At 55.2% G+C, this 14,616-nt stretch overlaps 1 protein-coding gene across 1 annotated transcript in view; it reads right to left on the bottom strand.

The window, feature by feature from the left end:
* Nucleotides 1-14,616, bottom strand: part of PKD1 (polycystin 1, transient receptor potential channel interacting) — an 83,484-nt gene that overhangs the window by 29,075 nt on the left and 39,793 nt on the right. The window contains exons 7-15 of the mRNA XM_053991897.1: nt 12,484-12,698; nt 11,306-11,418; nt 11,099-11,225; nt 9,966-10,243; nt 8,412-9,110; nt 7,263-7,394; nt 5,618-5,793; nt 5,118-5,251; nt 938-4,560 (exon numbers count right to left, since the gene is read on the bottom strand). Coding sequence (XP_053847872.1) covers nt 938-4,560; nt 5,118-5,251; nt 5,618-5,793; nt 7,263-7,394; nt 8,412-9,110; nt 9,966-10,243; nt 11,099-11,225; nt 11,306-11,418; nt 12,484-12,698 — 5,497 coding nt within the window. The remainder of the gene's footprint in view (nt 1-937; nt 4,561-5,117; nt 5,252-5,617; nt 5,794-7,262; nt 7,395-8,411; nt 9,111-9,965; nt 10,244-11,098; nt 11,226-11,305; nt 11,419-12,483; nt 12,699-14,616) is intronic.

A 14,616-nucleotide genomic window follows, 5' to 3' on the forward strand; every position in this document is an offset into this window, starting at 1 on the left:
AAGGGTGCACATCGGGTTAGTCCACAGCCAAAACATTCAGGTCCACACAGAGCCACTGTCACAGACCTTGCTGTGCAGTGCCACCACTGGGGTGGGAGAAACAGGGCGTGTGTGGACAATAAAACACATTATCCTACTCTTCAGGTTAGTAAACAGTAGTTGGAGTACTCCTGTATTTCATCTGAGTTTCGTATTTGTAGTTTACAGCAGTTAATTCTTCATTAAATACCTTACAAACATTGCCAAGCAACACAAAAAGCTCACATTAAACTAAAAAGCCCAATCCCCACACACTTCAAATTTGCTATTCTGAGACAAAGCTAGAAAACATGACATTGTACAAGCAAAAGGGTTCCACGTTCAATCAAAAATGCTGCTGAGGTGGATTCCCATCGGGATTTGCCAGGCAGTTCTCCCTTGCCCTTCCATCAGTGCAGGGTCAGATCACTTCAGCACATGAGCACAGTGACCTGCTAGTGACCACAGGCTGTGGTCACTTGACCTCTCCCAAGTCTAACTTTGTCCCCTGATGGCGTTAGAGATGTTTAACTGTTAATGGGAGAGGGACCAGAGCCCTGAGCTCCCAGACTGCATCAGCAGCTCCATAACACCCTCAGTGCCTGGAAGCAGCAGCACTGACACCGGGGACCGGAGGCCAAGTGCCAGGGAAGCAGCAATGCCCATGCCTCCCTCCCAGAGCCAGCCCTCCTGCCCTGCCCACGGGCCAACTGCGCTGCACCATTCCTCACACCAATTTCTGTATCATCATCCTGAGCTGGGAACTGAACCTTTGCAACCCTCCTCCCAGAGCAGCCCTGTTAAAGGTGCTCACAAAAGCTCACAAAAGCTTCCCCCCGACACCGTTTCACCCCGGGCATGTTTGTGGTGGAGCTGGAGCTCCCAAATGGTCACTGTGGCTGGGCAAGGCTGCTCTTACCTTGGAGGAGGATGTGCAGGACCACTCGTACCACAGCGGGGTCTGCTCCCCGTCATCCAAGTTGGGGTCGTAGGATTTCTCCCCATCCAGGATTAAGTCCTGGGTGTTGGACCATACACGGTATGACCCCCCGTCGATGATTGGGACCAGCTTGCTCGGGATCACAGTCACATTGGCAAAGATGCTCTTGGACAGCGGGGTGTCTCCAAAGGAGACAATAAACATGAAACAGTAGTTCCCAACTTCCAGGCCGAGCTTTGGGATAACCAGCTGGGGCCTGTTGACGTCGACGTTCGGCAGCCGGATCCTGCTGGAGTCGTCCAAGTTCATGCAGCTGGGCGCTCGGTAGATCTCCCACAGGTGCTCTGTCTGGTACTTGATGCACCCTCGGAGGTCAATCTGTGCCTCCAGGTAGTTCCTCTGGGATCTCTTCATAACCACCTGCGGTGGCAGGGCCAGCTCCACCTCGGGCTCCTCGCACTCCAGGACTTTGACGGTGACAGTGAGCTGGGCTATGAAGAAGCTGATGAGATTGGTGGCATTCACCTCCACCAGGTAATCCCCTGGGCTCAGGTAAGAATAGTTGGCCACTGCAGCCCTGGTGGTTTGAGTGGAAGAGCCATCCCCAAAGCTCCACAAGAACTCAACGCTCCTGCTGCTGGGCACCACCACGGCTTCAAACAGCGCCGTCCTGTTGACAAAGGCATTGGTGGCACTGAGGGACACCTGGACTATGGGGTCCTGCACCTGGATGGTTCTGGTGATGTTGACGCTTCCCAAGTCATTGAAGGCAGTGAGGTGGATCTCCAGCAGCCCTGCAGCTTCTGGAGCATAGGAAACTCTTTCTCCTGACGCAGCAACCACGGACCGGCCTCGCTCCTTCCACAGGCAGAACTGCCAGGAGAAGGACACGCGGGAGCCGCTGCCCACGTGGGCACTGAAGCTCTTCTCCATGCCCGTGGGAATGCCCTCCTCGCAGCAGTTCAGGAGCCTGACGTCCTGGATGGGCTCCAGGACAGAGATGAGCACCTGGGCGTGGGCGATGCTGATCTGGTTCTGCACGGTCACGGTCACCAGATAATCGCCGCTCTTGGTGAACTCATGGCTGTACCTGGAGCCGTTGAGCACCACGGAGTAGTCCCCACTAATGCTCACCAGGTAACTCACAGAGGTACCTGACAGCATCCTGATCTCAAAGGTGACCTGCTCCCCTGGCTCCACCACCTTCTTGCTGGCGACAACTTCCAGACCTTGAATCCTGTCCAGCACTGAGATGTTCCTGCTGGCCAGAGCCCAGCTGATGTCGTTGGACGCGTTCAGATGGACCGTGTACAACCCTGCCGTGGGGAACGTGACTGCCACGGACTGGCCACTCAGTGTGCCATTTGGCACCTGCCACAGCCAGGTCACTTCAGTCCCCCTCTGCAGCTCCCCCTCAAAGACCACCGTGGAGCCTGAGGAGACGTACCTACAGTCCAGCTCTGCTGTCCCTATACTCAGCCCCTCGATGACCTCCTCCACACAGACAGAAACAGTGGCATTGGTTGAATTCAGCTTGTTTTCTGCTCCAACGATGACCTCAATCATTCCAGAGCTTTGGAAGGAGTGTATAATAAAGGCTTCAGAGGTGACACGAGAGGAGCCATCCTCCAGGTACCACACGTACGCGACGCCAGTGCCACTGGTTATGGTGGCACTTATGTTCACAGAGGCATTAATAGCAGCTGGGTTGGGGAAGGCATAGGGCTTTAGGACACCAAGGCTTTCAATGAACTCCAGTGTCCTGTTAGCAGTGTCACAGCCCAGCATGTTGGTGGCCTTCAGGTAGACAGTGTAGTTCCCAGCTTCCAGGATGCTCAAGGGGAAGGTTTTCCCAGTGAAGGTCTGCGCAGCATTGCCGTCCCGTTGGACCACCCAGCTGTAGGAGATGTTTGTGCCCTCTCTCACCACGGCCTGCAAATGGAGTGTTTTGTTAGTTGGGAAATACATGTCCTCCACCAGGTCAGGGCTGGCCACCTGCAGGCCCTCAATCTGCTCCAGGACGTAGACGTAGATGCTGTCCTGCAGCGAGCTGATCTTGTTCTCGGCCGTGACGATGACGTTGAACGTGCCCACGGAGCGGAAGGTGTAGGAAATGGTGGAGGAGCCTTGGATGGGAGTGCAGCGATCGCAGAGGATCCACGAGTAGCGGGTGGCAGTGCCAGCCACCAGCGTGGCTACAAAGCTCACCGACCCATTCAGCGGCACCACTGTCCTGCTGGCGTTGACGGTCAGGCCAAAGAGCCGCCGTTTCACGGTGACGTCGATGGTGGTCTCGTTGGAGCTCACGTCGTTCTGCCCCGTCACTGTAATGCTGTAGTGGCCTGTGCTGTTGTAGGAGTGGGTGGCCACTTGGCCAGGCTGGACAGTGCCATCCCCAAAGTCCCAGCAGTAACTCACTTTGGTTCCATTCATGCTGGCAGAGAACAGGTAGATCTGGTTCAGCTCCAGAACATCTGTCCCGTTATACTCAATCTTTGCTACCCCAACTGGCTCCTGGACCTCCACAAACGCCGTGTCGTTGTTGAAAGAGACATTGTTGGAGACGGTCACTGTGACCAGGAAGACTCCTGTGTTTTTGTAGGTGTAGGTCACTTCAGTCCCACTCGACCTGGCGGACTCGTTGTTGCCGAAATCCCAGCGGTAGCGGTACTGGTAGGGAGGCACGGCACTGACCTGGAAGGAGGCCTCTTCCCCGAGCCTCACAAAGCGTTTGGAAGGCAGGAGGGTGACGTTGAGGATCTCCGGCTCCACACAGACACTGGTGAAATAGTTAGCCTTGTTAAAGCTGCTGGACAGGGTCAGGGTGAGCGGGAACGTCCCGCTGCGGGTGAAGTTGTGCATCACCACAGGGTCCCCGCTGACCGTGACATTGGAGGAGCCGTCTCCAAAAGTCCAGTCAAAGACATACTCCTCAGGATTCCCCGTCACGTAGGCAGTGAGCTGCACGTCCGGGTGCTCCAGGATGCAAGAAGTAGGCTCTATTTTGAGTATTTCCAGGACAAATATCCGGACAGGAACCGCCTGGGAGACAGAGTTCACAGGATTCACAGCTGTCACGTTCACGGTGCAGTTGACGTCCTTTATGTACACGTGTTCTACCACCGGCACCCGACTCCTCAGCACCGTCCCGTCCCCCATGTCAAATATCCAGGTGATGCTGTCCCCAGTCTCCACGGAAGCGTTGATGGTGACAGCTGCTCCCTGCTCTGCGGCCTCGTCCGCGGACACGCGGAGCCCCGTTATCTCCTCGAACACCTGGTAGCACTCCACGGTCTCCACGCTGCTCACGGTGTTGTTGGCTGTCACGGTGACGTTGAACACCCCTCTGCGGGGGTAGCTGTAGGTCACTGAGGGCTGGGTCTCTGTGAGCAGGGAGGAGCCGTCCCCAAAGTCCCAGGTGTACACCACGCCGTACGGGGACGGCAGGGCAGTGGCTCGGAAGGTGACCGGCCGGCCCACGACCAGAACATCCTCCTCTGCCTCCACCTTCACGTCAATCAGGTAACTGTGAACCTGGACTGGGCTCAGGTGGGTGAGGTTCTCATACTGGTTGGACACAACAACCATCAGGGCATATTCTCCTGCATTGGGAGAGAGCAGAGCAAGGGCAGGGTGAGGACATGCCTGTCAACAGCTTCTCAGTGCTGTGGTGGGGTGGGGGGTGTGACAGGGGCTGCAGGGGACACTCTGCTCCTGTGCTGTGCACACTCTGGGCTGCCCTGCTCCAGCCCAGGACCAGCAGGAATTACACCAGGTCGTGTATATGGGGACCAAGCACCAAGAAAGGAGCCAGTCCAACAGGTAGAGATAAAAGATTTTCTTCCTGCACACCCACAGAGCAGACCCTTCCTGCTGCCCGCCCCTCCCACCAGCCTGGTGCCCGCCTGCCCCTCGTCCTTCTGCTGAGACTGCCCAAAAAGGGGCTGAGGGTGGTGGGTCTGCTTCTTACAGCATGGCCAGACTTCCCTGGGAAACACAGAGAGGATGGCAACTGCTGGAGACTTCAGTCACTCCGGCTGCTTGCTCAGGAATCAGGCAATGATTTCCAAGCCCTGGTTGTTTTGGAAGGTGCCTTGTACACCCCTCATACCAAAAATGCCTGAGCCCCTTCTTCCCCAAAGAACCTTGCTGAGCATACCTGGGTCTTGGTAGATGTGTGAAACGTTGTGCTCAATGACAACCTCATGGACATTGGGATCAGGAACAAGGAAAGACTTGTTGTAGGGAGGTTTGAACAGGTATGTCTCCTGGACACCATCTCCAAAATCCCACCTGGAGAAGCAGGCAAACCACGTTACACTGCACAACAGGAGAATCACAGGAATCCCAGAGGAATCCTGGCTTGTCTTTCAGGTCAGGGCTGGGTTCCCCAAAAAAACACAGGAGGCAGAATGCCAAGTATCAAAGCAGCAGCTGTGCTGAGAGGAGGAAGAACCCAAATTAAAGCAGTGTCATGCTCGCATAAATGGAAAGGATTTCAGCCTGAATTACAGGTGTGTGACCGACCCCCACTCACAGAGATTTCACACTAACTAAACAGCAGCTGAGATGGACCATCTGGCCCTGGGAAGAGAAACTGTGCAGGCAAGGTGTGACATGCATAAGATCCTAAGTTTTGGCAAGCAGCAGAGGACTCACAGGAACAGAGCCTCCACAGCCGAGTCCACGTGAACCCTGGCGCTGAACTCCACGCTGCTGTTCTGGGGCACCACTGGCAGGGCACCCACCACGCTCAGGTTCCTCATCCTGTTCATCATCTCCACCGTCACGTTGTAGTTGACTGTGAAGTTGCTGACGTGGTTGGAGGCGGTGAGCTGGGAAGGACAGCGGGACAAAGAATGGGTTTGGGGTGCCCTTGCTGCCCTCGGAGTGGGGCTTTGCTGGACTGAAGGAGCACCACTGGGCAAGCGAGCAGGTCAGGGCAGAGAGAGAGTGGCCACATGTTCACCACTCAAGGAAGGGCTGGTGCTACAGCAAGAGGACAAGGAGAGGAGCTCCTCATCCTGAGCCTCCTCTGGCTCTGAACTTGCCAGCTGCCCCTTTGCCTGCCCCGATGTGCCCTGCAGCTCCAGCTGCTGAGCACAGGCACCTGCTGCCACCAAGGGGACAAGAGCCATCCAATTTCCTCGGGAGAGTGGCAGAAAAGTGGCTGCAAGCACAGAGCAGGGATGGGAGAAGCTCATAAAACCAAGCACACCAAGTGCAGCTCCAGGATCCTGGTGTGGTGGGCACAGAGAGGGAGAGCAAGGCTGGGCAGAGGAGGGAAAGAAAGGGACACAAGAAGAGACATGACAGAAGTAGAGCAGAACCCTCACGACTTTCTAGGCATGTAACACTGACAGAGCATCTTCACCTTCTCACCTGCAGGAGAGCAGAGCTGCTGGCAGAGGGGTCATTCTAACCCACTGGAACAGACCTCCCAGCCCAGCAGGGAAGAGCAGCTCGTGTCTGGGCTTCTGTGGATGTGCTGCACTGAACCCAGAGCCCCCCAGGCTAATGGCACCTCAGCAAGTGAAAGCAGCCCAGGCCCTCAGGACAGTGCTGCACCCAGCAAATTAGTGCTGCATCCAGCAAATTAGTGCTGCACCCAGCAAATTAGTGCTGCACCCAGCAAATTAGTGCTGCACCCAGCAAATTAGTGTGAGCGTGGCCTCGGGGCTGGGCTGGTGTCTGCTCAGGAGGCCAAGAGTCACCCTGAGAGCAGATCCAGCACCTTGGACCAGAGCAGACTCTGCAAGGCACCACACTCAAAGATGTGCTGGCCAGAGATCAACTCCTGTTCCACAACAGACAGCTCCCCTGGCCCAGACTCTGCTCCATCCTTCAGGGGCCATGGCAAAACCCAGCACTCCAGTCTGCACCAGGAGAAGGAGAACAGGACAGAGAACACAGGAGCTCGTGGGAGAAGCCTTGGCCTGCCTATGGAAGTCTTATGATGCATCCTGCCTCTGCCAGGTTCTGAATCCAGATCTCCTGCCAGCCAGAGCAGGGGCTCCCTGCTAATTCCTGCTGGGGAGGAGGGGGAAACACAGACACCCCATGAACAGAAAGGGGAGCTTGGAGGAAAGAGGAGAAAGCAGAGAGGAGGAACACAGCACAGTAATGTAAGAGGAGAAGAAACTATTTGCATTTGCAAGAGCAGCTCCGTGAGAAAGAACAGACAAGCACAGTGAAAACCTCAACCCAACTCTGCCTTCTCTCCCTGCTGCTTTTCCTGAGGAGTTTGTGGGATGAGATGGAAACCCAGGGGTGAAATGGTGTCAGGGGAAAAGCCTTGGCTTACCGAAAGCTTGTACACAGCTGGGCTTTGGTAGATAACGTTGAAGACAACATTGTAAAAAGTGAAAGATGGCTTATCATCTACTGTCCATCGGAAAGTCACATCTGACCCAGCCTCCATCACAGGGATGTAGCTCTGAAAGGCACGAGAACATTTCACACTAGTGCAAGAGAAAAGCAAGCCCAGCACTTCCCAGGAGATCTCCAGCTGAACTGGAGAGGGAGCAGAGGCAGACTGGGAGGCTCCCACACCTGCAGTGCCCTCAGAGCATGGCACAGAGGTGACAGATCATCTGTGGCTCTGCTGCTCATGGAGAAATGCAGACCCTGACTCCATAAATCCCCAGCAGAGCTGGGAGCAGACCCCACACTCCCTGCTCCCACAGCCCAGCACTCTGCTCTTGTGATCAGGTCCCTCTTGCTGACTAAAAAACCTTCTGAAATCTTTGCAGAAACAGCCTGGCTTTAGCTACACCTGTAAGCTGAGCCTCTGACCCTCCTCCAGGGATGGTGGCTGACCCAAAGACTGAAGGGGTTGGACAGGGCAGGTCCCTCCTCACTCCAACAGTGCCTCCTGAGCAGCCTGTGGCAGCAGGAAGGGTGAGACCGAGAGGTGCAGGCACAGGATCTGCCAGAAGCAGCCAGAGCTTGTACAGAGCATTTGGGGCAGCTACTGAGCAGCTTCCCAGGGCTGTAGCTCTGGGGATGGGGGGACTGGAAAAAACAAGACTGCAAACACCAGAGGAACTCCAAGACTTGGAGGGGTGAAACATCTCTACAGCTTCAGCCAGCTGATGTAAGGATTTAGCAGAGCAGATCTAAACACCTCAAGGGACGACCACCTGGACAAGGTAAAACAAGGCAAAGACTGGCCTTTCCTAACGCCTCTGGTGTCTTGGGGAGCCGGACAGGCAGTGATGCCTCTCAGCAGGCACTGCCTTGCCTCAGGGGGCCCAGGGGGACGTGCAGCTGAGCTGCCTTCCTGCTGGAGAGCGCCAGTGCTGGTGCCACATGCTGTGCCTGCAGCAGCGCACGGCCTGGCAGCTTAGCAGCAAGCAGTGCCCCCCCTGCCCCGAGGCAAACACACCCCCACAGCTCCAGGGGAGGGCTAACACCCACGAGGGACGGGTTCAGAGCAGCAGCAAGCACTCACCACCCGCGTGTTCAGCAGCACTCTGCTCTCGGGGTCGGGGGTGGCCCTCAGCCCGCGGATGGGCTCCTCCACCTTCACGGTGACCGTGATGTTCTGGGAGCTCACCGAGTTCTCTGCCACCAGCACGTGGGTGCTGACGCCCTCCCCGAGGCCGCCCAGCTGCAGCACAGCAAACCAGGTGTCGTTGGTCTCCCTGGCACACAGCGGGGCCACGGCCGCCGGGCAGGTGGCCACGAAGGGCACGGTGCGGTTGTCCCCCAGGCAGCTGGCCGTGGCGTCGACCCCCGAGGAGAGCTTGAGCAGCAGCGTGGTGCGGTTGGTGGGCAGGTAGACCCTGGAGCCCTGGGGGGCCGGGTGGATGACCCGCAGGCCGGACACGCGGGAGGCCACGCGGAAGCCGCAGGACAGGTTGGCGCTGAAGAGCCCGTTGGCCACGCTGGCCCGCAGCACGTAGCCACCGGGCTGCTCCAGCCCCGCGTTGTTGGGGCTGAGCACCGGCACCAGCTGCTCCTCGGCGTAGCGCACCCGCACGGAGCACGCGGGGCCGCTCGCCAAAGCCGCTGGCCACTCAGAGGAGCTCCTTCTGTCCTGGGAGGTGGCTCGGCGGTGGCACTGGAGGAAGGAGCCCGAGGCTGCGTTGTGCTGGATGCTGAAAACGTCCCCAGCCCTGACAAAGATGTTTTCTTTGCTGAATGTGACCTGCAGAGAGGGGGAGAGGGGGTCTGGGTTAATGCCTGGCGTTAAGAGCAGTCAGCACCCAGCTCCCGCCCGGGCACAATGCTGGGTTTTCCTGCCAGGTGGGAACCAGCAGAAAAGGTGCAGATCCCAACACAGCCTGTACCCACCCCACCCTCCTTGGCCTCTCTGAATCAAATGTGCCAACAGAGAAATCGGGTTTATACTGCATCCGCACGCGGGAATAGCCCATGGAATCTGCACAGCCCTTCCATGGAAACACGGAATGGCTTGGGTGGGAAGGGACCTCAAAACCCATCCTGCTCCAGCCCCTGCCATGGGCAGGGACACCTTCCAGCACCCCAGGCACAGCAGGGAGCCCATGGCTCGTGTGCCACTGGGCACATCCTTTCATTCCAACGGGCTTGTGTGGCTCCATCTGCCACACGGGAACAACCCAAACTTACCTGTTGCCCCGATTTTTAAAAGTGTTAAGTTTTCTTTTATAGTTCTTTTGAAAGTTTTAAAGTTCTCATGAAATTTCTTTAACCTTCTGATAATGTTTACGTATTTCTACTGAGGTTCTCACGCACTGTTCATGTAAATAATGATTATTTTGCATTCTTCTTTGTGGAAAGAGGGAATTAATAGACTGTTAGTTTGACCAGTGTGGTTGGAGAAGTAGCAATTTCACCCTCCAATCCACTGTCACTTCTAAAATTCTATATACTGCAAAGTCAGAACTGAAGTTTACTCTTTTTCTCTTTTGAACTTGCCAAGCTTCTGTGTACTCAGTTCGTGTCTGATAGCGACGCTCACCCAAAACCCTCAGGAGAAAACTGCCCCGTCCACCCACTGGTGACAGCAGTGAACACTGACCTGGTACTGGGAAGAGGGGCCAGCTGGTACCACAAAGAGGAACTCCTTGAGGAGCTGATGGCTGGGCTGGCTGTCGTTGGGCTGCAGGGACCCGGGGGCAGGGCTGCTGCCAAAGGAACTGTTGGCACACTCGGTCCCGTTGCAGCAGCTGTTGTGGGATGAGCACAGATTCGTCAAAGGACACCACTGGAAACCAGCAGGACACTCCAGCAGCGTCCAGTTCCCGTCATCCTGAGCGCTGGGGAAGGGTTCTGTAGCATTGTTTTCCTCCTGGTAGTCTGGAAGAAGTGAAAGAGAAATCAGTGATAGCCACTCTGGCGAGTAACACTACTACTGCTCTCCTCTGCTCCAAATTCACCGTTTTTTTTCCATTTTGATGATGGCTCCACTCTTAGCAAAAGCTGCAACTGCAGCACGTCCTGCTGCTACATAAACGTCCTGTTTTACTGGAAAAATCCACCAAGATCATTAAACCCAAAGTTGTCTCTTTTCCAGTGAGAACGTACCAATTTGCATTCTGAAAGGATCTGTGCTACAACAGAAGCGAGTCCAAGTGAAAGCAAGAGCTGGCCTTGACATTGAAAACACATTAAGCAACTTTTCTGAAGTTAATGTTTCCATGTCAAAGTATCAGCCTGTCAGTGTCAAAAAAGATCCTTTTGTAACCAGCCAACCCCACGGCTACAACAAACATTCTGCTGCAGAATTAATTGTTGCCAAAACTGTGACTGTTGAGCTGTTGTACAAGGAATAAAAGGCTTTTTAGATTATCTCATCCATCAGGAAGAAATGGGCTCAGGAAAATGTTCTTCCTTGTTAACCCGTGGGGCCAGATGGACCAGAACACATTTGACATGTGTCTTCACAAAGTAAAAAGTACAACTCAGAAGATTAATGAGCTTCTCCACATGGTCCCTACACTCACACTCTCCTCGTGCATTGAGAGAGGTTTTTCCTCTGTTATTTTCTCCAGGATAACCACTGCTCCAAGGCTGTGGATCCCACACTTTGATCTCCTCAAAAAACCAGAACCAAACCTCTGAGCCTTTAAGGGCCAGAGGACCAGAGGGGCCACAAGGCCAGCCCCAGGTGTCACCTCCAAGAGTCCCACAGGCGTTGAGGAGCAGCCTCACCTTCTCCATCCATCAGTCTGTGCACCTGGAACCTCACTTGGACGGGCTGGTGCAGCTCCTGCGTCACAAACTCCAGGGCAGTGAGAAAGCCCTGGTGCCTGAAGGCCAGCTCCGGGAACTGCAGCACCTGCAGAACACGCACAGCTCTCACCTGCCCGTGTCCCCAGGGACCCCCGGGCAGCACAGGAGGAGCAAAGCCCCCCTCACCTCCTCAGCCTGCCACGGATCTGCCAGCACGGCCTCGCTCACGTTCCTCACGGCCTCCTGTGTGGCCAGCTCAGCGTCCCCCTCAAAGAAGTTTTCGGCGTTTAGGAGAACTCCTGTTGACAAAGGAAATATTGGAACAAAGCCCATGAGACTCAGCAGGGCCCGAGGCCATCCCCTCCACCCTGTGAAGCTGCAGCAGGGCTTGGACCACTCAGGAGAGCAGCAGCTCCAGAATCCTGTATCTTCCTCCTCCTTACAGGTATCTTGATTTCTTTCTCATCCAGCACAAATAACATTTTCATTTGCAATGTTCTAACTTCTAGGAACTGTGCAAGTAATTCTCCCTTCGACAACTAATGATTTGCTTGGAATTTCTGAGCACCAGGTGCACCTTCTCATCCTCCCTGTGCCCCTGGACTTTTTGGGAAACGTGGCCACAACCAGCAGGTTTCCACCAGTGGCAAACACTGGTGGCTCTCTGGGGACTGGGCAGCTGCTGCTGCCCCTCTGACCAGGCCAGTGCCCTCTCTGGCCATGGCTTTTCCTTCTTACATAAATCTTCTCCTCTGCTTCATGGCCATTCTACTTCTCTTTCTTACTTCCTACACCGGTGTGGAAGATTTGGAGGGCTGAATAACCACAAACCTGCACAGCACATCACGCCTCGCCTAATCAACTTTTTGAGCCACCCCAGCACCTCCCAAAATACACAGTGAAGGCCACCAAGCCACCAGCAGAGATTGCTCAAGCAAGAGGGAGAAGCTATTTCCACTGCTTTGCCTCAGAACTTCGCTCCTCTGTCTTGGCAAAGACTGGAGCAAGCCAAACTCTTTGTTTTGGGCTGAAGTTGGGTTTCTAGAAGTTGGGTTTGGGAATAGTGCTGCAAGTCACACTCGTTTTGTGGTGATGCCCTGGAGGAAGCTCTCCTCGTTTTGTGGTGATGCCCTGGAGGAAGCTCTCCTTGTTTTGTGGTGATGCCCTGGAGGAAGCTCTCCTCATTTTGTGGTGATGCCCTGGAGGAACCTCTCCTTGTTTTGTGGTGATGCCCTGGAGGAAGCTCTCCTCGTTTTGTGGTGATGCCCTGGAGGAAGCTCTCCACGCATCCCTCTTTTCCCACACCAGTGCAAGGGAGGGGACACCTGCCCAGCCTGGGTGGCAGCAGGGCCAGCAGAGCCCACCTGGTGGCTTGTACTCGCAGACGTAGCTGTGCTTGGCCATGCACAGGTCCGTGTTGCACTGGCCCGTGGGGCCCATGCGCACGCAGTGGTCAGCGTTGGAGGGATGGGGCTCTCCTGGCAGCCAGTTCTGACAGCTCTCCAGATTAAATCCTTCCCCTCTCTGCTGCGCTCCAGAGCTTGCAAAATCATTGAATCCAATCCAGACGTCGAGGCTCCTGCAAAATATAAAAAAAAAAAATGAAAAAAAATTAAAGAAGAAGAAGGGGGAGGGGGGGTTTCAGGAAATCATGAGTATTAGAAAGAGCTGGGACAGCTGCCATCTATGGCTCTCTCTAAAAATAATAACAACAGCTCCATCGGGGTGTCATGGGCTGCATTTCATGGAGCCTTTAATTACTGAAGGGTTTCAGTATCTGCTCTAGCAGCAGAACCTCAGGAACTGCCCCTCCACAGCACAGCACTGCTCTCCTCCAGCCTTCCCACCTCTGTCCCAAGAGCCTGGGAGGGGGCTGAGGCCCTGGCACAGGTGCCCAGAAAAGCTGTGGATGCCCCATCCCTGGCAGCATCCAAGGCCAGGTTGGACAGGGCTTGGAGCAGCCTGGGACAGTGGAAGGTGTCCCTGCCATGGCAGGGGTGGAACTGTTTGAGTTCTAAGATCCCTCCCAACCCAAACCATTCCATGGTTCCACGGCTCAGGCTGACTTCCACTCTGCCACCAAATGACCCTCCCAGACTCTGCCAAGCCTGCCTTGAGTCACAGCCCAACCTGGTCAGGCAGAACTGCCTGGGAAAGCTGAACCCCTCAGAAAACTTGTGCTTCTCCTGTGCAGACCTGGGGGATTTACCACCACTCCATTCTCCACTGCACGTGGGAGTGGCACCAGCACAGGATTAAAGCTCAGCAGTGCCAGGTCTGGGAGTTCTCCTGGATGCAGCTCCTGGAGATGATGAGCTCCTCAGCCACCAGGGAAAGGCAGCAGGCAGAGGGGACAAGCAGAGGCTGGAGCACTGCAGGCAGCTGAACCCCACACACAGGACACTGCCAGGCTCCTTTAGGAGATGAAATGTCCCTGCCCCATTTGGAAACTGGCTCAATCCCAGCAGAGATCCTGGTGGAAAGTGCTGAGAGGTCTCTCACGGCCACAAAGACCCTGGAGAGCTGTTTCTAATCTCACCCAGCAGAAAGGGAGGCATTTGTTCCATGTTAACTTCTATTAACTTCTCCATATTAACATCCTGCACCCTTCCAAGCTCTCAGCTCCTTCTCCATGCTCCCTCCTGCAGGTGGAAATCAATCCTACCATGCCCTTGCCTGCCCCAGTGTGCTCCCAGGGTGGTACCACAGCTCTGCAAAGCAGACTGGGGAGATAACTGGTGCTAACTGGTGCCTCTCCACCCCCAGGCTCACACCAGATGAAATGATTCATGAGGTCATGCTGAAAAACTATGACAAAAATAACTTGTTCCATGAATCAGTAGTTTTCACTGCAAATGAGATTAAAAAATAAATAAGGGCTGTGTTCTGCTCCTGAACCACTGGCAGGGAACTGGGGAGAGCAGGGTAGGAAACCGCCTGCCTGCTGCCATCAGGAAAACTCAGTGGAGATTTTCCTTTTCTAATTCCAGCTATGATCTAACTGCAAGTCATTAGGAAAAAAAAAAAAATCAAAAAGAAAGGAAGAAAGGAATAACTAAAAGACAAGCTGCTGGCTGGCGCCCAACCTGCCCCACTGCCCAGCCCATTCCACTGCAGGGGGAACAGGAGGACTCTGAACAACCCTTTTTTTAAAGCAAGATGTGAGCTCTCCTCTGCCTCTGAGGAAGGACTGAGCTGCCCTGCTGGGGCAGGAGGAGCAGAGCAAGCCCTTGGAAGGGCAGAGGGGCTCTCTGTGCTGCCCAGAAAGTGGGGTCCCCTGGATGGTCCCATCCTCTGCTTCTGCAGGCAGGGAGGGACCAGCTCAGCACATGCTGCTCCTGGGGAGGCCATCCCACCCCAGGAGCAAAGGAGAGGAGACCTGCCCAGTGCCCTGATGGGAAACAGCTTCCTGCTTCTGCCATCATCCCACAAGAAACCAAGGGAGCTGCACGTTCCAAAACCCTGCAGCTCGGCCCATTCGCCTTTTATCACCAGGG

Source organism: Vidua macroura, chromosome 16 (genome assembly GCF_024509145.1).
Source record: "Vidua macroura isolate BioBank_ID:100142 chromosome 16, ASM2450914v1, whole genome shotgun sequence".
NCBI lineage: Eukaryota > Metazoa > Chordata > Aves > Passeriformes > Viduidae > Vidua > Vidua macroura.